Raw genomic sequence first — 27604 nt, 5'->3', positions numbered from 1 at the left:
TCATCCAGGGAGCAGAGAGAGGAGCACTGCGAGTATAATCACCTGCTGGCTTGTCAGACACATAACCAGACAACACCACTGGTGATACAACCCTTTTATTACACACTGGCTCCATAAAACCAAATTAGCCCTATCCACAGAGCTGCTGTGTGTGTGTGTGTGTGTGTGTGTGTGTGTGTGTGTGTGTGTGTGTGTGTGTGTGTGTGTGTGTGTGTGTGTGTGTGTGTGTGTGTGTGGTGTGTTGTTGTTTATGTGTGTATGCAATCATTGTGCAGATGTGTGGGTGTGCATGCATTTCTCTTCATGCCCAGCAAGACCTATCTTGATTTCTGAACGTAGAGAGGAAACATGAGGCCAAATCAAATCAGATATGGAACCATCTTTGGCTGTGGTGGTACTCAAATGTACAAACAGAAACTCTAAGGGTTCTCTTTCAGCCGTCGGCTACTGGGAGAAAGAGGAGAACAGAAAGACAGCTTGCATATTCATTAGAAGCGCATTTATTTATTTATTTATTTACCCTCCATCTTTCTGTACTAGAGTCCCGTCTAATCTCCAAGGGAGGGAAAGCCATAAAACAAGTTACGCATTTACAGGGAAAATTCTAGATCAGCAATTCCTAGAACAGACAATAACCCTCTCCCTTTCTCTGTTTGTCTCTCAAGTGGCAATAGAGTGTGTGGTGTAAAAATACACCATAATATATATATATATATATATATATATATATATATATATATATATATATATATATATATATATATATATATATATATATATATATATATATATATATATATATATATATATATATATATATATATTGTAGCTATACTGTAATGAAGATATACTCTACAGAGCATACATTAAATTTAAATTAAATTAAATCCTTTTTTAGGCCAATACCAGACAATTCTTCTCCTGTTTTTAACGTCATGTTTGTGGTTATATTATGTCTAGCCCATGTATACACAAGTACACACACACATAAACGTCTTTTGTTAAGTATTTGTCTTCATTTGCTTTATAACTTAGAGTGCAAGAAAACACAGCTTAAAATGTCCACATAATTACATTAACAACACTTTTGCATTTTTTTGCACACCCACTATAGCTTTATAGGGAAAGCACACAACTCAGTATAGGTAGTGTGCAAACACGTGACAAAACTGTGTGACGTATGCGTGCGACGCCATGTTGGTTGGAAAACAAATCAACAAAGCGAACAACTACAACTCCGACTTTTTCAAAGTATTGTGACTCTCTGGAGTCCTTTGCAAAGGCAAGATTCAGAAAAAAAGTCCAAATGTGCGGCCTTGACCCGTACACGCTAAAGCTGTCGGATTATATTGAGGATTTAGATTCATTACCGCCGATTGAATATCCGGATATTGTGAACTGCCTTGTGCTACAAACGTCAACGCACAAATGAAGGCATACAAGAGCTTAGATGCTTAGAATTTCTTTGTTTCTGGCTGGGTTGGTAGTCTTCTTACCAAACCACTGAAAGATAACAGGGTGCTCGTCCATGCCCGTGTACATCACTCTCAAAGAGCTCGAGATGCACCACTCAAGCCGTGGTTTGTGAGTGAGGAGAGCGGCGATGTTATCCTCGCACACTGTGATTGTATGGCTGGGTTAAGCGAAGCATGCTTTTCGCAAGTGAAGTAGGCTCAAGAATAAGCAAAACAAAAACATGCACAGAAGAAAAGAGCAAATGGCTGCTATCATAAAGCTTTGCCGCTTCTCCTAGTGACGAGAAGTAAGGTCTTACAGAGTTCAGGTATATCATAAGCACAAATGTTTAACGTAAACATTGAAAACATAGCTTTAGCATGAGCTCTTACCAGATATAAAGTGGACGCCACACACACACACACGGGTGAATTGTGCTTTTTCTTCTGTTAAATCCTCACGAGTTATGTTGCTAAACCAGCTTACGGCGTTCGGTAGACAGCAATTCATCCCTCTCTTGTGGATCGTTGTTTTTGATGATTTTAGGAAATCTAAAGAACCTTTTCTCTGGGTCACGAGTAGCGTTATGACCACAAGTATACACTGCGCACACGATTGCCATTTTCTTTCAATCTTAGACGTTTAAATACAAAGAAAATTACGAAGCGTTGCAGCAACTCCCACGTGAACGGCCGCAGTCTTGGTTGTGTATACCAACCAACATGGCTGAATTCCGGGTTGGGAAATAAGCGTGATGTCACATGCACACGATCTATACTTATACAGATATACGTATTTACCTCAGATTGTTTTCTTTCCCTGGAATGCGATCTCCTGATGGGTCCATGGGGGAGGGGAGCAGGTTAAGACAGGAGGCCAGGGACTGACTGGAGTCTTCTCTGGACACTGCGCACACACCCAAACACACACATTGTCATTATATCACATTGATTTTCCCATCTCAGTTGACACCTAAAATGTGCCGAACCTGGCCACAACATATTTTACTCATCAAAAATAACAACTCTCTACTTACATCTCCTCCCAAATGTCATTAGAGCTATAAAACACCAGTCATGTCACAAATCAGCTTATTAAAATTCAGCAGTGATAGGTTTGTGCAATGAAAATACTATGAGTTGTTTTAATGGCACATTTGACAGAGCAGTGTGGACAAGTCTGGAATAAAAAATGGTGTTGAAGCCAAGATTTAGCCTTTCTTCATGTCTTTGTAAAGGTCCCGCTGTCTCCGTTTTTTTGTCCACGTCTGATTCCACAGGGCATGAGTCACAGTTGGATTGGGAGCACAGAGCCCTGCAGCTGAATACACTTGGCCATAAATTGCTGTGAAAGTGCTTGCTTTTTAATAAAGGCTTCAACAAGCCACCTGAGAGAGGTAAAAATAAGAAATGCCAATGAGAGTGTGCGGGATGAGAGCGTGTCCAGTTGTATGCGTCTGACGCTATCTTTATATGTACGTGTGCATGTATCTGGTCTCACTGCTTTGTGCATACCGCCTGAATAGATGTGTGCAGGTGTGTGTGAGTACTTAAATTAGTCTCTTTAAATTGAGTGTGTGGAAGAACCTTACTCTCCCATCGCCAGAACAAAGTCTTAGTCCCTTGACTTCATGAGAACAATTCATCAAACCTTTAATTTCAGGTTACAGTCTGCAAACTATTGGGTCTAATGACTAAGCATGCATGCGTGTGTGTTAGTTTGTGAAGTAATGATGATGTCTCCTTGTACAGAATATGTGTGTCTGTGCAGGAGTGCGTAAGTGCTGAGTGCAAACCTGCCCTCTCCCAAAACTCCCATAAGCACAGGAAATTCAGTTTATTAGGGCTGAAGCTCCTGTTGTAATCTTTACTCCGTAGTGCTGCTGAGCATTTTACTTTACTTGACTGCAGCTGTAATATTTTGCGAGTCCATCTGGGACTTGAATGTAGCCTAGATATAGATGAATCTAACCTCACAATTATATACTAGACTCTGAGATCTGTCAGATAAGAGTCAAAGCCGGACATGCTCACACACACATAATGAGAGTCAAGCAGAGAGTGAATGTCTTCTATATTTACAGTTCAACAGGTAGTCCCTGTATTTAGTTACTTGAAGCACAGAAATGGAAGGTTATCACATTTCAAGCTCATTTTAGCTTCAATTGATAATGATCATTATATTCATGTATCATACACCAAATGTCAAAAACGGTGTTCAGCCTAAATTTTGTGTCTTTGCAGTTTGAGGTGTGTTCAAACATTTGCAATCTGAAACATAATTAATGCTGACCGCATTTGCAAGAGCTTGTAATTTTGCTCCTGCTGAGGAATGATTAAATAAGAATAGTGCTTGAAAATGCAATCCATCATTTCACTTCACTACGTCTACTCACAACAGTAAAATAGCAGTTATGTTAAGAATTCACGCCAACAACAGCCACCCACCCCACTCATTAAATATAATAGTTTATATATGTGTTATATGAAAGGAGGTTGTGGTTACTGTGTTTGGTACTCCATGCTGCAATGTGGCAGAGCACAAGCAATAATTCTCCTCTGTCACTTTTCTACCATGAGGCATGTCAGGAGCAGTGTGACTGAAATGCCAAAACAGTTAAGGAGATAAATCGCTGTAGATGAGGTAGCTACATCAAAGTAGGTGGTCACTTGAAAACAGGTTGCCGTTGAAGGTGTGTTAATATGAACCAGGGAGAGTACTGGTTTCATGTTGTAAGGTGATGCAGTAGAGGTGGATTAATGAAAGCGAAAAAAGACGTGGAGTAAATAGAGAGAGAGAGAGAGAGAGAGAGAGAGAGAGAGAGAGAGAGAGAGAGAGAGAGAGAGAGAGAGAGAGAGAGAGAGACAGAGAGAGAGAGAACAAGACGAGAGAGAGAGAGAGACAGAGAGAGAGAGAGAGAGAGAGAGAGAGAACAAGACAGAGAGAGAGAGACAGAGACAGAGCGAGAGAGAGAGAGAGAGAGAGAGAGAGAGAGAGAGAGAAGAGAAGAAAAACAAATACGAGGGAGAAAAGATGAGAAAATATGAGCAGATGTTCTCTTGAATAGAAGGAGTGATAGATAAAGGGCTTGATTTGAATATTTTCTGTCTAAGAACATGTAGCTTATTTTCCTAACACACAGCTACACAATAATTTTGAAGAAATGTATCAAGATATAAAAAGTAACAGACCTAGTATTTGACCCAGCTGTGAATAGTGTTGAATTATGCATTTGACTTTAACCCGATAGTATTGTAATAACTGTAAAGTAAGTAACAACGCATGAATATGTAGACCGATGGAAAAGGAAATGGAAATTGAGGTTTTGAATCCTCTTTTAATGGTCACACACACATGTACACAGCACAGCACACACAGTGAAATGTAGACTCTGCATTTTAACCCATCCTAGTATTAGGAGCAGTGGGCAGCTGTTCTATCAGCAGTGTGGGGATCCAGTGCCTTGCTCAAGGACACATCGGCAGTGTCCAGGAGGTGGACTGATGATCGCTTGATATAATCTCTCATAACCTTCACCCACGCAAGTCTGTGAAGAGACACAGATTGTCTGTATAGAAAATAATTTTAATTACCATGTCGATGTCGCTGATCATCAGAAAGGTCCAGGTCCAACATAAGATCATCTTCATCCAGCTCTGATGAACCCAGGTTGTTCAAAAAATCCTGAGGAGAAAAGGCAAAACTGCAAAAATTAAAAACAATTTCAAAATATACATCTGACAAAATAATAATGACTAATTATTATCTTTATAATAATATGACTATGTAGGTTGCTCTTTATTCCTAATAGAGAAAAAATACTTTTAGAATTAAAATGTTGGTGTAAACAAGTCATTGTGATTAACAGTTTTAATAAAAAGATTAGCTAGACACTCATTAATGTCCAACAGGTTTGACAAACCCTGACGGAGAAAAAGAAAAACGATGCTAATTTAAAATAGGGCTAAAATATGACAACACTAAAGCACATTTCTTAATGATTTCCATCAAAGTACTCCAGTTGGCTCACAACATTGAGAAAGATTCCCCAACCAGAAAACAATACATTAGCAATAATAACAATGTTATTTGTATTAGGGAATGGGATGTTTTCCACTTCCCCTGCACTTAACGAGATATTTAGTCCCTCATCATCACTGCATCCAAGCTCATGAAAACATATTGCTACTCCTGTTATGTTGGGATCATTAGGGTTCAGTTTGAGAACGCAATGAATGTGCCAAATCAGGCTGTAGTTTTGTGTAACATCTGTCAGCTTCCCCCGTGCTTCACAAGCAAAACATACCTGCTGAAAAACAAGAAAAACTTTGCAAATCTACAATATTTCTCTCTTCTCTCTCCATGACAAAGAGAGGGAGCCCATTACTCAGTCGTGGGGTTTTCAAAATGGTGTTAACAATCCAAACTTTCCAAAGCATTTGTCAAATGACATTAACTTGATTTTGTAGGCTCAAAAAATTAATCTAACAAATGTACCGTTTTAACACTAACAACTTGACATTTTTCAATCTGCCTTACATGGAACAGGGTGTTCTCTGCAAATACACACACCCGCGACAATGTTTTCCAAAATCCAGCTTGTCAAAAATGCTATAAAAAAAAAAAATTTCCTCAACCCTTGGTGGCCCTGAATTATCAACAGTAGCCCCACTCACATTAAAGTTTTAATATTTCTTGGGACCTAAACTTTAGACGTTAGAAAACAGTCCTTAACTGTCAAATGAGCTACAGCTACATGACTTCAGTAGGTCATGTTTTACCACGTAATACCCACCACAAAATCTTCACTTTTAATCTCTCAGTAAATGCACTTATGGTTTTATTATGAGGATATAATGATGCCTGACGCTTCTTTTGGTTCAGCTGCATTTCAAAAGTCAATGCTGCCATCTTATGGTCATCGAAGGGAAACTCACTGCAGAAAAAAAGTTGTAGCTACAACCAGTGGCAAATAAATTGATTGAAACACTACATACCGTTGCATAAGAGAGCATGTGCCAATATCAGGAGCCGGAAACTATGCGTATCGGCAGATGCAGACGGATCAGAAAATCCATTAACCAACTCTGTTCAGCTCTCATCACTGTTGTTTGGACATAAACAACCTCAAAGCCACTCTCTATTGATCTTCTCCCGTCCAGTACAAGAGCCTCAATGCATGACATGCCTAACTATTCAGCCACACTTCTGTCCTAAGTGTGTGTGAGTGTGTGTGTGTGTGTGTGTGTGTGTGTGTGTGTGTGTGTGTGTAAGAGCGAGAGAGAGAGAGAGAGAGAGAAAGAAGAATTACCAAACAGCTAAATCAATGCTCTCCTCCGAGGCCATACCTACGTGAAGCCGTTGTGGTCTGTGTAGTGTGTAAATGTGTAATACTATATTACTGTTTTTTCACCAGCTGCTCGGCTCGGCTCAGCTCGGCTCAGTTAACATCAGAGAAAGACCCGAATGCATTTCAACGTAATGCAATTCAACAGAAGAGCTCCTTTCAGGCATTACAGCTAATAGCTAAAAGTATTGGAAAAGAAATTAAGACCCATTCTGTGTGATACTACTGCACACAGACTTAATTTGAAGCTAAATTACCCATTTTAATGTGGCCCTCTAACCACAGAAATGTATTAATATGATTTTACAACTTAGAAATGTCACCTTTTTACCTCGCTTATGTGATTTGAGAGTGTAATCCTTGAGTTAATAGCGATAATATCAGATGCAGGTCTGATTAACAGATGGATCTCTTAACTGCCAAGCAGAAAGATAATCCAAGGCAGGGATAAGGAAGTAAGTGTTTTTTTCCATCCTTTAGAATCCTCTGGTTTCTCTGTGGAAATCACATAAACAGTCTTTATTAGTATTTATTCATGGGGGGGGGGGGGGGTGGCTACACACCTGTAAAGTTTTGTGACTTCATCTTGCACGGTTGCAATGCTATTGCGGTGACAAAATCTGTCCACATCCAGACAGACAGATGTATAAACACCTGACAAAAACACTTCTGTGTAAGCTTCCCCTACAAGTCTACAGGAGCATTTTTTCCATTATGACACACACACACAGAAGTTGCAGTCCTTGGATGCTTTGCCTGCTGATACATGAATAAAGTGTGTTGCAATAGTCACGTCGGGAGGTTATGAAAGCATGGATGACCTTTTACACATCTGCAGATGAAAAGAATGGCCTGATTTTTATTAAATGTCTCTGTTGTGCACCACTTTAGTCTGCAGAGCCTAAAATAGCACCTAGGTTATGGGTCTCCTTTTTAATATTATCAGATAAGGCATCCAGACTAGAAGAGAGATTGTTAATGCTGCTAGTGCTAATCTCTGATTTCATTCAACTGCAGGACATTTTTGGAACATCAAATTCTTAATTTCAGTGAGGCATGACATAAAACAACAAACATTGGTGGTGCCAGGCTTTAAAAAGGGACATACAATTGCCTATCATCGGCATAACGATGAAAGTCGATTTAATGTCTACGCATGATTTGCCCCAGGGGTAGCATGTATATGGTAAATAGGAGGAGACCCAGAATATACCCCTGGGGGGTGTCCACAAAAAGAAGACCATGAGAGAATGAGGCTTCTACAAGCATGACAGAGAAGGACATGTTTGACAGATGAGGAGGTTTAGAGCTACATCATTTATGCCAACAATCTTCAGGCAGTTGATTAAGACTGTGTTGTGCACCGTGTCAAAGGCTGAGCCTGAGGTCAAGGAGAATTTAAATGGGATACAGGCCTGTTCTGGTGTCAAGTAGTAAGTTATTGGAGACCTTGACCAGAGTACTGTGTCGACAGCGCAAACCAGTTTGAAAACAAGTTTAGAGATGGGTCTTAAATTACTTAAAACAGAGGGTTCTAGAGAGGGCTTAAGAGGGTGTAAACAGTGGCGTGTTTAAACATTTAGGGGGAAATGCCAGTAGACAGAGAACAGTTAATATTTAAAACATCCAGACTCAAATAGCGCTTTTGAAAACCAGGTGGGAATTCAGTCTGAAGGGCAGGTGGATGGTTTTGAAAGTGCAACAGCTTGAGAGAGAGATTTCACTAAAGTGTGGTTATGTTAAATATGAGCAGGAGGCATAATCAAGCTCTCTGAAATCTGAATACAAAGTTCTTCTGTTTGGGGAGGATTCAACTGACTGAGTTGATGGTTTTAAATAGAATTCTGGGTTTATGACCAGAAAAATATACGTGCACACTAGTGAGTAAACATCAGATGTTTAAGACACGCAAGAGGGACACGGTCTTTATCCTTCTTCCAATTTCGCTCTGCTTTCCTGCATTGTCTTTTTAAATTCCTTATTTCTTCATTCAACCATGGCAGAGATGGAGAGTTCGACCTTTTATATCTGACTGGAGCTACAGAATCTACAATGACAAGCTCCTCTGCTGCCATGTTCTGGTATCCATTGGTATTAAAAGATCTGAGGCAGTAAAAGCTTGACAGAAACAAGGAACAGAGAGTTAATTTAGAAGTGTGGAGGGTTTGAGGAAAGGAGAGAGGAGTGGAACCTGGAATCACAAGGCACAAGGTCAATTGTGTGTCCTCTGAAGTGGCTGTGATTGCAAACATTGGGTACGATTAAAATATTTGAAGAAATGTTAATCAAACAAGGAGGAAGAAGGGCAACAAATATGGATATTAAAATCACCAAGAATAGGGACTCTGTTGGATACTGTTGGATAATTACAAGTCTGAAAATTCCTGAATAAAACCAGATAAAGTTTCAGGGAGTCTGCAGATTAAAAACACATAATACAGGCAATTTATTTTTTAGAATAAAACTAAGACTCAAAGGTGGAGAAACAGCCAAGAAGAGAAACTAAGTTGTTAGTGAAACAACGGTCTTGGCTGGTAGAAAGAGAAATACTCTGGGCGTGATGACTCAATGAGATGGGCATATACTTTGGGATTTAAAAAAAGAAGGTAAATCTTGTTAGTCATGATAGAATCGTGGCAGATAAAAGCTTTATTAGCAAAGGATCTAACATTAAGCAAACAGATAAGAGCTGATTCAACAGTGGGGATTGAAGAGGTGGTTTTAACTGTGATGAGATTGTTTCTGTGTAGACTGTGAGAAAATGTTTGTCTTGCACACTGCCTTTCAGTAATCCTAACATGAATGAATGAATTAGGGAGGGAAACAAAAGCAGAAGCAGAAGCAGCATCAGCAGGACCCCCACTGTGTAGGACAGAGCTATGAAGGACAGAGCCAGGATATTAAGTCTTGCTGGGGAAACCACAAGTTTTCCATGAAAAATCCACTGGTTGCTGTTCACACACAGTGGAAATCACATATACAGTCTATGAAAATTACATTTATTCAGTGCTCTAGGGTAATAAATGCATTAAGATCAAGGGAGAAATATTTGGCTCTGCAGCCAGGTATTATGGCTCCTAGCAATGGAAAATATACGGACTAACAAATGACTTTCATTCTTTCTGAGCTGACGCTTCACAGCCAGTTGTGTTTACAATATGCCTGAGGGAACAAAAGATTGAATTTCCAGTCAAATCGGAAATCTGTTTTTTGAATGTAAAGAAACAGATTTTTACCAACACTGTCTCACTTACAGCGTCTGACATTTATTATTCATTATTATTATTATTATTATCTACTATCTAATCTAACTATCTGCTACTATCAATACAGAATAATCACTCATTCCAAAGCTAAGCAAACATCTATTTCATATTAAAATCGCAATACCATTTAAAATTTAAGAGAGATACTAAATTCCACTGCTTTATAGTGTTGACTTTGGTAGCAACAGAATCCATATTTTCACAACGGCCATAAATTTCATGTACATATTTAAATTCAGGATTCCAATCACGTATTGTAAAGTCTGCAACTTTACGAGAATATGTTGTGAATGAGGCTGTTGAGGCAGAAAATGTGACTACAGTCATAACTTATATAGAGATATCTACATTTCCTACTTCTACAATATGTCTGGACGTGAAAAGGATTTCTAGAAGATTAAGTACCTGAAGGGACACTTCACACCCAAATCAAACATACATATTTATCCTCTTACCTTGTAGTGCTATTTATCAATTCTAAATTGTTTTGTTGCGAGTTGCTGAGTGCTGGAGATGTTGGCCGTAGAAATGTCTGCCTTGTATAATGGAACCAACAACAAAAAACTCTGTCTCTTTCCTAAAATCCTGACCCGGTTACGTCAAGATAATCCACAGACCTCATCAGACCGTATTTGCCTCTTGTAGCGTTCAAATCGATGACATTTTGACCTGCGAAATCATAAGGTTCTACAGCATATTAGAGAGAGGGGATGGTATTGACCTCTCAATTGGGAAATATTGTTTATTCATATTCTTGTTTTATAACTGCAGAGTGAAAAAACACACTCAGCAGAGAAAGAGGGTGGGGGGGGAGTGGGACTTGCAAGGACAGTGACAGAAATGAAAGGAAAAGTATTTTATATGAAACCGTATAATTTGTAACTTTGTTGAATGCTGTTGTTCGCCTGCTAGCTATGCTCCCTCGTTTATGCTTTTTGCTACACCATGGAAGTACATTTTGCCTGGTGAATTTCAGCATGAAAGCACCTTCACTGGGACACACCTTCATTTGTGCTTTATTTGCAATGACTAGTCAAAATTACAATAACAATGAAAAGGGTATATTGTTGTGTAAGGTGGTCACTAAAGATGGTATGTAAAGATACATCTTAAAACTACTTGATACTTCTTGAGCACTAAAAATACATCTAACTTAAATAGAGCTTTACATTTGGAAGAAGCAAGGAGTGAACATCTAGAACAAGGTAATGGATTAAGTTATGACTACACATTATCAGCCTATAATTAAATTAAATAAATACCTGACTGCGGCAACATAAAGCTATTAAAAGGATCATCTTTGAGCTCTTTAGCCACATTGCTGTAGATGAATAGTTTCAGTGAAATAAAAGAAACATTTGTTTCTTATGCAGAGGTAGTCAATTACAATACTCGAGGGTTGGAGTCCTGCAGACTCTTGTTCCTGTCAGATAGCTAATGAGCCCCTAATTGACTATCAACTCCATTCTTTCCAGGTATATTTACCATTTTATTACCCTCTACACTGTGTAATAACTTCAAAATGAACACGTTTAGAGTATGAACAAGAAGGTATCTTAGGGTAATCGCTATGATATAGTAATAGTTATAATATGGCTTTACCTATTGAAATGCAATATAAGAAGCTATTCATAAGTGTATGTGAACATGCTGGTATTCCCATAACAGAAGTGGTGTTAATATTAAGTCCACATCTTACATTAAGTGTGTGTTTGTTTGTTTTTAAAGCAGATTTAGAAATATGCAAAAGAAATGCAACATGATGATTATTGTGCATGAGAATATACAGCGCGCAGACGGTTGTTAACCACATTAACTGCCAATTTACTTAATTCATAATTTTATTTCATAATAATACTATGAGTGCTGTTTATTTTTGAAGCATCTTGACTCGTCTAACTATTAGTGCCAATAACTATGAATGGTTATGCATTAGTCATCATGAGATAAATACATTTATTTTCCATTAACCCGGCTTTCTGAGCTCTACTGTGTGATCAGTCGGCATTAAGAAACCTAGCCTCAGAGAAAATTATTCCAAATGTGATTTGATTTAATGTGTGTATGATAATTGTCACCCCTTTTATATGACGTCTTTGGGCAAAGTGAGCATTCAATACCCATATTATATAAATATCCGCATTGTTTTCATTTCAAAACCCAACCGTCTGGTTGTGGTTATTACAAATTCTGTCTGGGAGAGGAAGTTAATCCTTATCTGTTCTATGATTAATACAAGTGTCACTTATGATATCTAGGCTTTACAAGGCCGCAATCAGACAGGATGATGGGACAACAAGAGACAGCCTGTTACAACGCTGTCTAGCAAGCAGGCTTCCATGCAACTGTTGATGTGCATAAATAACAGTCAAAGTCAAATGGATTGCAGTTGAACTATTCTGCCGTATACTGTATGTCAATCAAACTACAAACAAAAGTGCACGTTCAAAGTTGTTCAGCTTCTCGCTGAGATCAGAGAGAATTTCTTGAGAACGTCTTAAGTTATTCTTTTCAACTGGAATTGAATGTAATCAGTGTCAGCTTTCCAAAATATTATCACAGCTGTCACTGAGAAACTTATGAGCAACCAATAGTGTATATGCTGGTAAGAAAAATATCTTGCAGTGTCGCAAAGGGATATCATAACAACAATAACAAATGGAATGAGATCACCAAACAGCTCAAGCAAACACAGCATTGCTTTGCTTCACAAAAGGCACCTCACAGTTTATCTCCGTCAATTTGACAAATAAGTCATTTGTCATTGCAAATCAAATATTTATTTGCTTTATGATAATTATATTCTGTCTGGGCTGTAATGAATCAGCAACAATAAAGCATATCCACCTAGCAAAATGTTTAGTATGCTGTGCTTTAGTCCGTCTCTGTTTGGCCCTAAACTGGTGCAATGTCCCACAGGCCTGCCTGAAATTCAAGGTGGTTTCAACTCACTTTTCAGGTGCTCTTTTATTAAATAAACTAAACGCTTATGCTATTGATCTAATTTATGTGTACGTTTCCGTTTGTACTGTCCCCCCCCGTCGCACGGTGAGCGCCCCTCCAAAGCAGTAAACCTAGGGGAAACACTGCAGTATATGCGTAAACAGGAGGCAGATATTTTCTATTGCATTTATTCATACTCTCAACAGCTTTAGTTAATGTATTTACTTAGAAGAAGGCGTCTCAGCTGTCTCGATCCAGACTTTTTCATAAGCCTAATAAGTGTCCTCTGCAAAACAAACTAACTTATCAAGCTAAAATAAAGAGGAGAAGTGGAGGTACATAATTTAATATAAACTCCAAGATTCCTGAGCTTTCTGCACAACTTAGGCCCCTGAAGGTCCATTCATAGGACGAAGGTGGTGAAGTGCGTTCCAAGAAGCAGATGCAGTCTGTAAAGTACATTACAGCGTGCTGTGTATATCCCTGCCCTATAGTCCCTGGTAAATTAAATAGGATTGACCTAAACTAGCTTTCCTCCCATAGAGCTTCCCTGTGTGTTGTGATGTGTCGTAAGAAACCAACACATACGCAATAGTAGCGAGCCGCCAGAAACATATGTGGATATAGCTACAGCATGCATCATCAAAGGCGAGTGCAATGTCTGTTAAGTTGCAAAGCTAAAAAAAAAACTGGATGTATTGCTTAAATCCTATATATGACGGAAGAACTTTTTAAAAGTACTGTACTCATTCACACTCGCACTGAACTTAATTTCAGGGCTTTGCCTTAAACTGATTTAAATGTAAGAAATTAGAATTACATTATTTTGTGTTTTTCAAATTCATGTGTACACACATACAGTACTACTTTTACAGATTCTTATGCTTAACTTGAGCTGTTGAATGTCTGTACTGAGTGACACATTAAGGCTCGACGAGCTAGTTTGTTAGGGCAAAGTGAATACAGGCAACTGTAGATCACCGTTCAATGTGTGACATTTCATACTTAGCTTGTGCACTGTGCCTGGTCTTGCCCAGGTTGTGCTGGAACACTTCTGGTATTTTCATGGCCTGAGGCATGGGTACTGGCATGATTAGAAAGAATCTCCAATCATACAGAATATTATAAGGGAGTGTTTCAGCAGCTGGTTACAATTGTGGCCAATTACATCCACTCACCCGCAACCCAAAAAAACAGCTACAGGCAGATGGTGGTGAAGATGGATTCAGGTTTGTGGACATATTAAATATCCGTCTTGTTTAACACACTTCTCACATCTGCAGTTACATAAATACTACCATAGTTAGATATAGTGCCATTTTCATTCTCTCTTGTTTTCTGCGTCTTAGACAGATATATTTTCTTTACTGTACTTTTATTTCCTTTATTAAATTTAGTCTATTACTGCCCTGTAACTGCACGGCAATGAATTCCTATTTGGTCATGTTTTGTCTATTTTTATTCAATTAAATGTTTCTGCTCCAATTCCCAAGAAATGTTGTTCTAGTGCATTTCTTTGCCTCATGTATTGTGCTTTTACTTACCTTTGCGTTTGAAAAGGTTTCTATACAAACTAAAAGGGCACACGGAGAGCGCAAACCACTACCAAGGCAATGCCCTATCTTGCAATATTAATGAAAATTTAATAAAATGTGTGTATTCGCCCTGTGATGTGTGTGTGTGTGTATTTATGCTTTACCTAAACATCTTAATTAAATTGTAAACACACACACACACACACACACACACACACACACACACACACAATCAGCAAAAGGTGTGACTTATAATTGAGCATGACCTAAAATGTGTAAAGTAAACTTTAGTTTTACTTTAGTTTAGCTTCAAAGCACTCACGAGACTATTCATTATATAATCCAATAACTGATCAAATTGCACGCACACACAGTCAAGACCTACCAGACTTCCCAGTTTGGATGACGAGGAGTTGTTTCTCTGTTTGAGCAGGCCACATCCCTCCATGCCCGGGGCATCTTTGTGATTTCCATGGATACGAGGCCCACCAGCCCCCTCAGATGAGGAGCGAAGCCGCCTTTCCATCCGCATCACCTCATGATAGGGGCTGACACTGCTACACAGAGAGGCTGGTGGAAAGAAAGCAGTAACAAGATGAAGAAAGTCACATTAGGGTGAAACTGTTGTAACAGTGATTCCACAAGCGGAGACATAATCATCTTTTTATTATATTTCCAATTAATAGCAGTCCGCCCAATTTCCTGTAGGAAGTGAGGTTATTTTCATAAAACTTAATGAAAAAAACTCCTGCTGTTACTTATTCAGTATTTAAAATTAAGTTAAATATTTTCCTTTCTAAAGCCATATTGCTTTTGGTCAAATGGTATTTATGCCTGTTTTGTAATAATCAAGTGTGATCTGAGCACCAAGCGGTGTAAGAATAAAACTAGAGAACGAATGTGAGATTTCAGGGCTAATATTCCGTCTGACAAACAGAATATTGCTATAATTGCTCCATTTTGATCTACTAATGGATTTATGTGAAAACAGACAGACAATGTAACGTCCTCTGAGCAAAAAGGTTATAAAAAACATTTTTTTAAAAGAGCACTTAATGACAACCACTTTCTCCTTCTCTCACAAACATTGACACACACACACACACACATGACCACATACACACATAGTTTCCCCTATGTGTACGTGGGAGTCTTCCTTCTTGTCTTCTTTTGAACTCACTCGGAAAAAATGAGAATAGATATTTTCTGTTTTGTGGCTTCCTACTGAGCAACAAAACACTGAAGAAGCTCCATGATTACCATGTCTCTTCTTGTCCATGTCTTTAGACACCACACACACACACACACTGTTTGTTAAAATGACACAGACAAGCTCACCCTGTTATTGCTGTAGTTTCTCTGAAGTTCCTACTGCCTGGAAATTAAACATTCACCCTGTGGTAAATCAATATTCAGCTATTTTCCTGCAAGCATTATTGCAATACACTGTGTTCACAATCCCACAGTAGGCCATTGAAACTGAAATAAGTGATTGATGATAGAGGAGAGTTTCTTATATAACAAAGATCACACTAAGCATGTCAACCATAACTCAAATACAACCGTATTTGTACTGGATTGTGTAGAAATGTCCACATTTAGAAATGAAATTGAAATGCTTTGACTATGATATTTGGATCATAATTGAATCTTGATGATATTCATTAGTTTCCGCATCTTTTATTAAAGCAGTCACAGTTTCAACTGTGAGCATTATTGAAGTGACATTTCAGTATCTGCAAAAACGCAATTATCAGTTGCTGCAACTAAACTCTGATTCCTAATCACACGGTTAGCTAGTCCAAGTCCAACCCTTACATTTAAATGATCTCTTCTCCTGAAAGGGTAATAAACTCCAAAAATTCATGTTTTTCAGTGTCTGAAAACAATCGTTGGAGAATTAGTAAAGGGCTGCAGATTTCAGGAGAAATTCTTTTTTGTTTTGTTACCAGAGAATCCTCGGCTAAAAAGAAATCTCCTCTGCAATATGTTACAGCAGCCAAAGAAGAAGTGAGGAAAGCAACAAATCACCTCTGGTTAAGGAATAAATTGTCAGTATGACACACACTGTTTCATTACTGTCAACACACAATTGGCATTGATTTATTAGACGGAGGGCTTTTTTTCAGATTAACTGTCTGAGTGACACCCACAACAGTTTCAAATCAAATATCAAGCTGTAAAATGTATTGGAATCTTTGGAAACATTAGATACAAACCCAAGAGAAAATATTAACATGTCCTCTGTTCCGCTTTGAATTGCAAAAGGTATTTCATATATGAGTGAGTGTGTAATTTAGAAAGACATTTAGAAAGCAGGTAAAGCAAAAACAGTGAATGGAATAAAGAGCATAGGTTTACATCTAAGTTATCAAAAAGAAAGCATGTGCGTCATACTAGCATGCAACAGGCATATACAACAGATATACAGTATATGCCCGCACACATAGTCACTTGTCTTTCAGTGACTATGTCTTCTTTACAAGAAGTCAATGCTTTCGCTGAAATTGAGAGAACATACTTGGTCAACAATTTCATTTTCACAAAAGAATGTCAAACAAGTGTGGAAGTCAAGTTTGTGTCCGTCTCAGTTATCATGCGGGATCATGCTGGCTGGGCCTGTAACTCCCATTGTACACTAGTGATATTTGTGTATTGGCTGCGCATGTAAATCTGTGATTTACCTACAAGTGTTTGCATGAGTTTCATACCTGCATGTGGTTTCCTCAAGTGAGAGGACCTTGGCTCATGGCAGCCACAGAAGCTTCCTCTTTCTTGAAAAGAGCGCTTGTTTCTTGCCCTCCTTTCCGATTGCTCTGGGTTAGAGTGACAACCCTCGCTGCCAACCACACATGCCTCGCTCTCACTTGTGGTCTCTGTGTGGTAACCTGCCTTCCTCTCCTCCACCAACTCCTTCCTCGCCTCTGCTGACACCTCATCCCTCACTTCCTTTCTCTCCTCCTCCCTCTCCTTCCTCTCTTCCAGTGATTGTTCCCGCAGAGGTAGGCAGGGTACAGCTGTCTCAGGCTCTGAGAGGGAAATGGCAGTCTCATAGTCTGTGTTGTTTGCTGTGCTGGTGTCTGGGAGTAAAGGTTTTTCAGTGCTGGACTGCGCTGGAGTGAAGAAAACCTGAGGAGAATACATTTTTATGAGTATGTGTATAAACAGAACATGCTTCAATGGCATTTTAAAATTGTACATTCAAATACAAGAACAATTGTGAACTCCAATGAGAACCCACTTTAACACGCATTTAGGCAGCAAAGTGTGCATGTTTCGATAGTCATACAGTATTTACTATTCAATGGCCTAAGTGCTGAGCTTTGTCTTTGCAACTGTTGTATTGGGTAAATTGTTTTCCCTTCTGGAGATCCCTCCTCCACCAGGATATAAAATAGAATCAATTCTTTGAAGGAGGAAAAGTTGTGAGCACAAAGGTGTGAAATGTAGAGGGCAGTTTTCAGACATGCGTGGGTTTTCCTTTTCATGCCTTAGCTCTTTCAATAAAAAGGACTTTCATGCCTGGTGCTCAATTTTAATGCCACATTTCACAGATTCCACTCAGTGGTCATAAATATTCCTCCTTTATGGTTTTGTTCTCAAAATCCAAGGGCATCTGTGGTTGTATTCCTGAAGCACTAATATTGCCATCTTCTTTACAAATAAATTCCTGTTTTTATGCTTACAAGAAGAAAGATATATTGTTCAAATAATTTAGCTTGTAAAAATGTTGCATTTTCATCATGAAATTAATGCTGTCGCACTATTATCACAAGCAACTTTTTAGCAACTGATTAAGACATTTGATTCCAAAGCACCATAGATGATTTATAAGCACACTACCTGGGAGGTAGAGACAACCAAGCTGAAGTTCTCTGGATCAGGTGGGGGTTCAGGTGGAGCTGTGTCAATAGCTGGCCCAGGCACAGAGGCAGATCCTGGGGCTAAACCAGATCCGGGGCTGGGAGCTGGCAGAGCATCCGCCTCGGATACAGAATCCTCCGTGATCGGGATGAACTCTGAAGGGGTGATGGCTGTGGTTCGGTCCTCTGATATCATAGGGGACTGGAGTGAGCTCTCACCACCGGCACCAAGCAGCTCGCCTGGCCATGACCCCGGGGTGAGCTCTCCTGCCCCTGGAGTGATGGTGGTGGAGCTTGGAGGTTCCAGATTCACTTCTGGAGGTCTGTGGTGATCGGAGGTCCGGGAGAAGCGGTGGTGAGCTGAGAAAGATTTGGGCAGCAGCTGCTTCTTCCGTGACGACCGTTTGTTATTACTACCAGTACCACCACTGTAATCATCGAGGAACCCGGAGTCGTCGCCCTCATTGGCGCCTGAGCCACTGATACAGTTTATAAATACATTTCGATTGGCTGTGGAGGAGGAAGAGGGAGCTTTTTCAAAATCCTCGGTCTGAGAGCGTGTGATTTTCTTTTGCTTGTGGCTGCCAAACCCAAATGAGTGCCGTGACTTGGGACGTCCACCACCTTCACTGAATCCCGTCGACAAAGACGTTGTTATCGTCTGCTGGTTATTTCCATTTGTGTCAGTGGTCTGTGTCAGAGGGGGGGTGAGGTTTAGGTTAATAGGCTTGACACGTGGATCACTATTCCGTTTAGCTGAGAAACTGAGAGATGGAGTTCGGAAAAGGCTACGCCGTTTCCCCGTACTGCCAGAACTGGAGTTGGTGCTGGAGGGCGAAGAGGTGTGGACGCCATTGCCCTGTCCACCTGAAGATGGAGAGGAGGGGAGAGACTCCTGCTTCTTGCTGCTGCTGCGGCGGAAGATCGGCAGGCGGGACACAAGTGTGGACCGGCGTGAGCCTGATTCACCCATCTAGAAGCTGTGGCAGTGGGGCACTCTGAGGAAACAAACAAACACAAAACAAATGTTTACGGATACGACATGCATCAACATATAACAGCGATTTGTTCTCTAATGTGGCAAGTAGGGCTGGGAGATATGGAGAAAATCAAATATCATGATATTTTTGACCACATACCTCGATATTGATAATGCAAAGATGTTGAAGGACCATAGATGCGTTAACAAAATATTTATATTTGATAAATAATCAGTGATGTGGATATAGGGAAATAATAGAACAGCTAGAACAGTCTACTCTAGTAAGTTCAGAAAATGACGTCACTTTACTGTAATGCAGCCTTTTAAACCAGTAAACGTGTATGCCATATTACCATATCCAAATCAAATCAAATAACAAAGTGATTGTTTGCATTCATTAACCGTATGTACACAATCAAATGATTTAACAAATTAAAATAAATTAATTCTTGGAGCTTCAGTGTACGGATCGAAAAAATTCCCACGCTCAATGAGTCAAAACAAGTTGCTGCTGCAGATGCTACTGTGGCAAACGATGGTGTTATGTGATAGATTTTTGCTAATCAGGCATTGGTAATTCATGTGTAAATAAAAACAGTGTTGTTTATCCTGTTGCTGCTAGACTCCCTGTCTATTGATCCCTGTCTCCCTGTGACGTTTGTGTGATGAAAACATTTCAACATACAACTGCTTGAAATAGCCATTGGTGCAAATGGTAAATTAACTGCATTTATATAGTGCTTTTTTGGCGAACAACTCAAAGCGGCAGCATTCAAACATTCACATACACTATTTCATTTATACAAGGTGCCACTTGCTCACCAGGAGAGTAATTCACACGCATTCACACGCATTCACACACCCTTGGCGATGCCATCGGGAACAATTTGGAGTTCAGTATCTTGCACAAGGACACAAACATGTTGACCGTAGGGGCTGGGGATCGAACTACCGACCTTCAGATTGGTGGACAACATCCTTATACCACAAAGGGGTTATGAACTGTAAAAATACCGAGCAGACTAAAGATGCCTAGCTGAGGTGCAGTTCTGTGTCTGATAACATCCGTACATGAGAGAGAAGCTGAATTTGTCATTCAATAGTATTTTTAACTATAAACCTGCCACCTGCATCACAGTTATTTATTATTATATTTATGATGAGGTAAAAACATCATCTGTACCAAAATCCTTATTTAGTCAGGCACACAGAGCTTATGCCTCAAAGATTGTATTTTCTAGTTCAGTCTAAAGATGTAAAGAAAGGCTGTACACACATGTGATTACCGCAGGTATGAGACTCGGAGGGTTGACTTCTCTTTAACATGTCGCATAATATAATTAACATTTATCTGACAGCTAAATCTTGAAGAGACAGGACTGACCCAAAGGGAGAGTGAGAGAGACTGAGAAAGGGAAAAATCAAAGTCGGACTATACAGTACTTACAATTGTGTTTGCAGATGTGTTCATTACTCATTCTGAACAACTCCTATTACTCTGAGCTCTAAAGCATTTTGTGTATTGCTAAAAGTTTTTTCCCAGACCAAATGGGAATAATTTGTACGTCAATTAAAACATTGGACACCATCCTATCTCTATTAGCATATCCACTCCGAAGCTTCCATATTGGGCAGTGCAGTTTTTTGCAGCTGTTTCCATCTCTGCAAATTTTGGCTGGCGATAAAACAAGCATTTAAAATAATGATTTTTTGCTCACATGATTAAAAGATTTTCTTGGACGTCAATGTCATAATTCTGTTCAATGTTCTGTCACACAAAAATATATTGATCGATGATCCATTTGGTCTGGCAAAATAGTGTCCACTTTGACAAGCAAAATAAAGTTTAATAAGACAAAAAATATAAAGAGAACATCTGGGGAAGTATAACAGTTACACTGAATTTGCAGTCCAGTCATGAATGATGAAAAACTATGCAATGCAGATCAGCGTTTATACTACTTACAATAACGCTTTTTTGGTGCCGCCCGTAGGAAATGCGACCACACTTTAGCTTTTCTACATAGTATTGCACACTTGGAATAACGAGCCTGCATCCAGTTGAGCGTGGGTTTATCAAAGTTAAAACAATGATGACAACTATGAGTCGATAATTGTGGGCCGGTGCAAACATTTCATTTTGGTAAAAATGCACGGAAAGCGAATATTCTTGTCGGCCTTGATGTGAAAGGTTTGAACAGAAAAAATTGCTTATGAATATGCCATAGTTACCCTTCGTTTTTTCATTTCTTCTCGACTGTGTAAAGGCATTTAATCAGCTACTGACTTGTTTCAAAGCCTAACATGCAAAAGATCACAAAAAGCAAAGTAAGGGGCATCAAAGATTATTATCCTAGATAAAAGATGCATTATAGAACAGAAGAATTAAGTGAGAAAACTTATGACAATTTTTAATTTCCTGGCCTGTGGCGCAGCTACATAAGGAATATTAAGTGTGGCTTGCCATGGTCGAAAGAACGAGATACAAGTACAAGCGGCCGAAATTAGTTTTCTCAGACAGGTGGCTGGCGTCTCCCTTAGAGATAGGGTGAGAAGCTCAGCCATCCGTGAGAGACTCGGAGTAGAGCCTGCTGCTCCTTTGCGTTGAAAGGTGCCAGTTGAGGTGGTTCGGGCATCTAGTAAGGATGCCACCTGGGCGCCTCCCTAGGGAGGTGTTCCAGGGACGTCCAGCTGGGAGGAGACCCCGGGAAAGACCCAGGACTCACTGGAGAGATTATGTCTCCTCACTGGCCTGGGAACGCCTAGGGATCCCCCAGCTGGCCGATGTGGAAGGGAAGTTTGGCGTAAGCGGTAGACGTTGGATTGATAGTTATTTCAAGTCCACCGACTGTCTTTGAGAGTGTAAGGCTATGACACTGTGCTCCATGTAATCTTAATTTACAAACTGTTTTCTACAACGTTACAAATTGGAAAGCCTCTTGGTAAATGCATTGCAAGCAGGGTTATTGTCTCACAGTTACTGCTTGAACTGACTGAAGTTCCAAGTGGGGAGTTACAGATTAAAAGGAAGACATTCATTTTGGTAAATAGTCACGTTTTCATTGTTTTCTGCAATTAATTAGCCAAACAGTGACAATGTAATGCTCGTTATGTTAAAGAAGCTGACTCTGTGAAAGCTATTGAAGCATTTTGTTTTCGATCTCGGTGTAATTAGATTACATTAAAACCCTTTACTGTGGCTTATGAGTGTGTCACCTCTTTGAAAGTACATTTGATCAAGTCGTGATGCATTTTCCTACCAAGTTGCCTCAGCTGATGTAATATATAAAAAGGTAAATCAATATTGTCATTCTGAGGCAGCAGTTCAGCAGCACTTAGTTGCCTATCACCACCACACAACCATTTGACCAGGTCATGGCACTCTGAGCTGGCTCATTAAGACAAGGTAAACAGTCCTCAAACTAATTAGACAGAGATTAAACAGATTGAGAACACATCTTAAAGTCAGGGGTAATAAGAAAACTCTTTTAAGCGATGGCTTATAGTTGATAGGCCTGGTGAACACACTTCTAACCAGCACAACACAAAATCACTACAAAATAAAGTACGGGATCAACCATGTGAAGTCTGCTCACGCTAAAGCTTGCAAAAAGAGAAGCTAGAAATGTAATAACTAAGCAGGTGTTCACTTCCTCACTGCTCGGCCACTGCGTAAGAACTAGCTGAAGCGAAACTTCTCCTCATCTCAGTTCCTCTTCCCTTTGCTCTATACCGCAGTCAGGGATAGTACTGCTGTGTTGAATAACAAGTCGCAGAGCATTAGCAATTGGATTTGCTGCTTGCTTGACTTCACGGTGAGCCAAAATGATCAAATCCGAAACAAATGCTGCTAATATTGATGGGTAAATAACACAATGCCAAATCAGAACACCTTTTGGACTCATTTTAACTTTAAAAGAGTTGTTATTAATATTATCAGCTATTGTAAACAGCCCTCAAGATACAACACATTTTAGCTGGCTAGCTGTTAGATAGCTGACTGCTTGTATAAAGTTATTCTATTCACTAGATTTGTGTTCAGTTCAATGCCTTTCAGAGTAATGTTTCTGCACCATCATGCTTGCATGTATAGCAATCTTTCCATTCTTTCCAAACGCCGACACTACACTAAATATGTTGCGTATCCTGTCCTATCCTAGTACATTGTTTTGACATTAATAGCTCTAGGAGTTCAGGGGAGGCCCCTGCCATGCCCTTAATGATCAAAACATGTGCTAAATAAACCATTTTAGCTTGAAGTATTTTATTCCCGCACTGCTATATAGCTTATATTGTTTTATCACCCCAGACTACAGCCTGAGCCTACACTAGTTATAGAATAAATCAGAAGGATAATATATGGGTCCAAATTCCCATTTCAGTGCACTGATACACACAATTTGGATATCTGACGGTTTGAAAGAATATAAGGTGTGTGTGGGCTGTGCATACTGTTACTGGGTGTTTCCTATAAAACAGGTTCTCAATGGGATCTTTTTCACAACATTAACGACACATTACATGCAAACCATAATCTTCGATTGCATGTAATGGCAGATTGCATAGTAGGCAGCACTGTACTGCAGTACTTACTAGTACTGAGCTTCAAACAAGCTTTCATAGGTTTCTGGGGACTGATACAGCAATGTGAGATTACTTTAAACAAATGTAACATAGTGGCTTTACCAAAGTAAGAATTGTTTTGTGAAGGTGTGTGTTTTCACACGGGGAGTTAGCTGGCTTCAATGATGGGGTTGGTGATATCGTCCAAACAAAATATCCCAATATTTTATAACAATTTAGACACATATTTTGAGGAAAACAATGATAATGTGGATTGCCATTTATGGATATAAGATCAAATAGATATTCACTGTTCATTTAACTCAGGTACAAAACTGAGAAAATACCAGGAAACAGAAATATAAGCTACATATAACTAATAATTTTATAATAATTCCCAGATAATAACTAATCTATTATCAGTTAATCTATGTTACATCAATATGTCATATAGTTTCTGCGACCTATGTAAGGCATAGCATAAGAAAACTGCTGACCTTATCTATGCATGCAAGAAGATGTGGTCAAAACAACAAGCTATCTTGAGCATGAGGGCGTTTTATTAACCAGGGATTCAAATGAGAAATGTAATGTCTTACCTTTGGCCCAACAGACACATTGCTACTCTAAACAATCTTGTTTGAGCCCACTAAAGAAATAAGACTAAAAACATCTGCCAATTTAGACTGCAAATCCCATTATATGAACATCAATTTGACTTTTGGATACTGCGTTAACAATGAACGCTGCCCAAAAAACACTGCAAGTCAAGAAAACAAATGCAAATAGACAAAACACAAGCAAGGACTTTGACAACACATACATCATATATAGACACAACACAACGGTCAACATATTTTGCAACTAATATAGCACACTGTCACGGACTTTGTTCCCCCACATAGATATGGCAGTTTCTGAGGAAGCTGGGATGGGTCTGCATATTATTCTCTAAAATGATTTATCTCACAGTAAAGTTAGAAGTGAGATTCAACTTCTCTTTTATGACACTCCAGACCCACAGAGACATTTTACAACAGTTTTCACAGGTTAGGTAGTAACACACTGGTCTTTTTGTGTGAAATCGATTAAGTGTCCATTTAAGGTTTTGCTGAAATTATATTTCTTAATGGTTGCTGTTATAGTGGCACCTTGGTGTGACTAGTGATTGGGGGGGGGGGGGGGGTTACTCCACGTTTAAAGCGTCACAAATCAATGAATGGGCCTTAGCATGATGTTGTTATTAGTGTGCTTACAGTATTACCAACACTTCTTACAACAGTTCAACGGGCCCGGTTGCTTTTTTATTCTGTCCACGACTTCGCTATAGCCATTATCAGATAATACAGTTTGCATGAGATGAGATGCAGAGATGTAAATGTAAGTAACCAGCAGCAGCAGCCCAGCGGGACACCAGCAACTGTCAAACCGAAACGTCAACAACGCTTTGAAGCCTGCCGACCTTAAATCCAGACTAGCTAGCTGGGTCAAATTACTGACACTCAACCGTTGGGAGTAAGCTCTGGCGCTAATGGTCCCTACGACATTATATCAACACAATGCAATGTATCGCTTCCTTCAGGCTCCAAAGGTCAGAGGAAATACTGTATCAGGTACCGTCCGGTGTTTCAGCCGGGCAGGCTAGCAGGCAGCGGACAAACACACAAACGTACGTTACCTTCAGTAGATTCCCAGCAGTGTCTCTACCGACGCCGAACAGCTGGATATATCTTCGCTTTGTGGTCATACGAGTTATCATAGCCTACATGAGGATATCTGGAAGTATTCAATGGTACTGAAATCGTACTGAGGTAGCACCTTGCGTTGCACTGACGCCAATATTACACCTCAGTGACGTGGAGTCTCTTTTCCTCCTTCGTCTCTTCCGTGTTGTAACGACAGGCCGTGAGCGTGCTCAGCGTGACGTCTCTCCTCCTCCTCCTCCTCCTCCTCCTCCTGCTCCTGCTCCTCCGCCCACAGCTCAGCATCCCTCAGCAGGTGGATGGATGGACAATTTAATCTGTATCTAGCAAATATCATTATTATTCCCATCCTTAATCTGGATTCTTGTGATACATCGCCCACTAAATATTAGGAATCCAACTGTAGCCTTATTGAATGGATTTGGCATTCACTTGTAGCCTATCCCTAAAATAGCAAGTTACTAATTTGGTATGTTAACATTTGTTTGCAATATTTTGTAATATTTATAATATTTGCATCAGATAAGATTAGATAAACTTTACTTATCCAACTCATTTAAATTGAAGTATGACTGTAGATATAAAAAGATATTAGATAAATACTTTTATTTTATTTTAAATAGATTGCTTCATAGGCTATACACACAAAATGAAGCTTGAACAAAATGAAAGCTACGTAATACTATTTACCAAATATACAAGTTGTAAAAATGAAGTGTATTGTGACAAAAATAGTCGAAAAATAAAATGAGACTAAAGATTAAAAGTCCAGTGTGTGTGTAATTTAGTAGTGTCTAGCGGTAAATTTGCAGATTGCAACCCACTGAATTGACCCTTTTCATGGCAGACATTTTGACTTATCGATGCAGGGTACACAGGTGTATAAAAATCACATTAACAATGGCACCATTCCATTAAGTATCCAAGTTCATCATATCAGTACGTGAGCATGTGCAATAAAATGGAATGCAGCCATCGTTAATGTTATTAATTCCACCTGTGATTTTCCTGCTTTATCCAGTCAAAATGTCTGACACGAAAAGGGGTTCCAAGTGTGTCGGAGAGAACCTATGGTGTGCTTTAGGGAACCTAAAAAACGTGAAAGGCCCCTCTCTAAAGCCAGTGTTTGGTTTGTCCGTTCTGGGCTTCTGTAGAAACATTGCGGTGCAACATGGCAGACTCTAGGGAAGAGGAGCCTCACCCTTTGTAGATAAGTGCTCGTTCTAAGCTAACAAAAACACAAGTTAGTTTCAGGTGATTATACGCTAATGAAAACATAAATATATTTAATTTCTGCTTAAAGACCTCCCTAAAACCTACACCCTGGCCCTTTAAATAAAAAACTGAATTAACACTTAGGGAATTGAATTGGGTGATTGGCAGTCATGAGTTTGCATAGAGGAGTTAGGAATATATAAATGCAGAATTTGCAAAGCCATAATAATTGTAGATTTGTCTCAGAACATACTGTAACAGACAGTATGTAAAGACTGCTCCTGAGCATAATGAAAATGTGTCTATTTAATCTTTCAATAGTTTGTTTTTGTCTAATGCCCGTCCTGGAAGCAAATGTTCCAGGAAAACGACAAAGACTTATTACAAGACAGACATTCTACACACACTTCAACACATGAACTATTTAAGAGATTAAAGTTTTTCTATGCTTTCATTGCCCGGATATGTAAATATGGAAGCTCTGTGGTTAGATCTCAAACGTGCACTGCATGCAAGAAAGCATATCTGACCTATAAGAATACTACAAGGACTAATGGGAGAACAGCCTAATGCAAGAACAGAAAGACTTAAGTGGCATCAAATAATGTTTAGAGGTTTGTGATTTCTGCTGAAGTAGGTTTAACAGAGTGGTAACCAACAGGCTGCCCATTCCACATCTGTTAAATCAAAGAGTAACTGTACAATGCATACATTTGTGAAAATTAAGAGACA

General features: G+C 39.3%; 1 protein-coding gene across 1 annotated transcript in view; it reads right to left on the bottom strand.

The window, feature by feature from the left end:
- ccser1 (coiled-coil serine-rich protein 1) overlaps positions 1-25827 on the bottom strand; it is a 129268-nt gene extending 103441 nt beyond the window's left edge. Inside the window, 6 exon segments of the mRNA XM_029439707.1 lie at positions 2256-2361; positions 5049-5139; positions 14932-15116; positions 17258-17675; positions 18390-19407; positions 25633-25827. Coding sequence (XP_029295567.1) covers positions 2256-2361; positions 5049-5139; positions 14932-15116; positions 17258-17675; positions 18390-19382 — 1793 coding nt within the window. The 5' untranslated portion in view covers positions 19383-19407; positions 25633-25827.
- Between the last annotated feature and the right edge of the window lie 1777 nt (positions 25828-27604).

The sequence above is a fragment of the Cottoperca gobio genome, chromosome 9, assembly GCF_900634415.1.
Source record: "Cottoperca gobio chromosome 9, fCotGob3.1, whole genome shotgun sequence".
In the NCBI taxonomy this organism is placed as follows: domain Eukaryota; kingdom Metazoa; phylum Chordata; class Actinopteri; order Perciformes; family Bovichtidae; genus Cottoperca; species Cottoperca gobio.
This window is presented reverse-complemented; position numbering and strand designations above follow the sequence as displayed.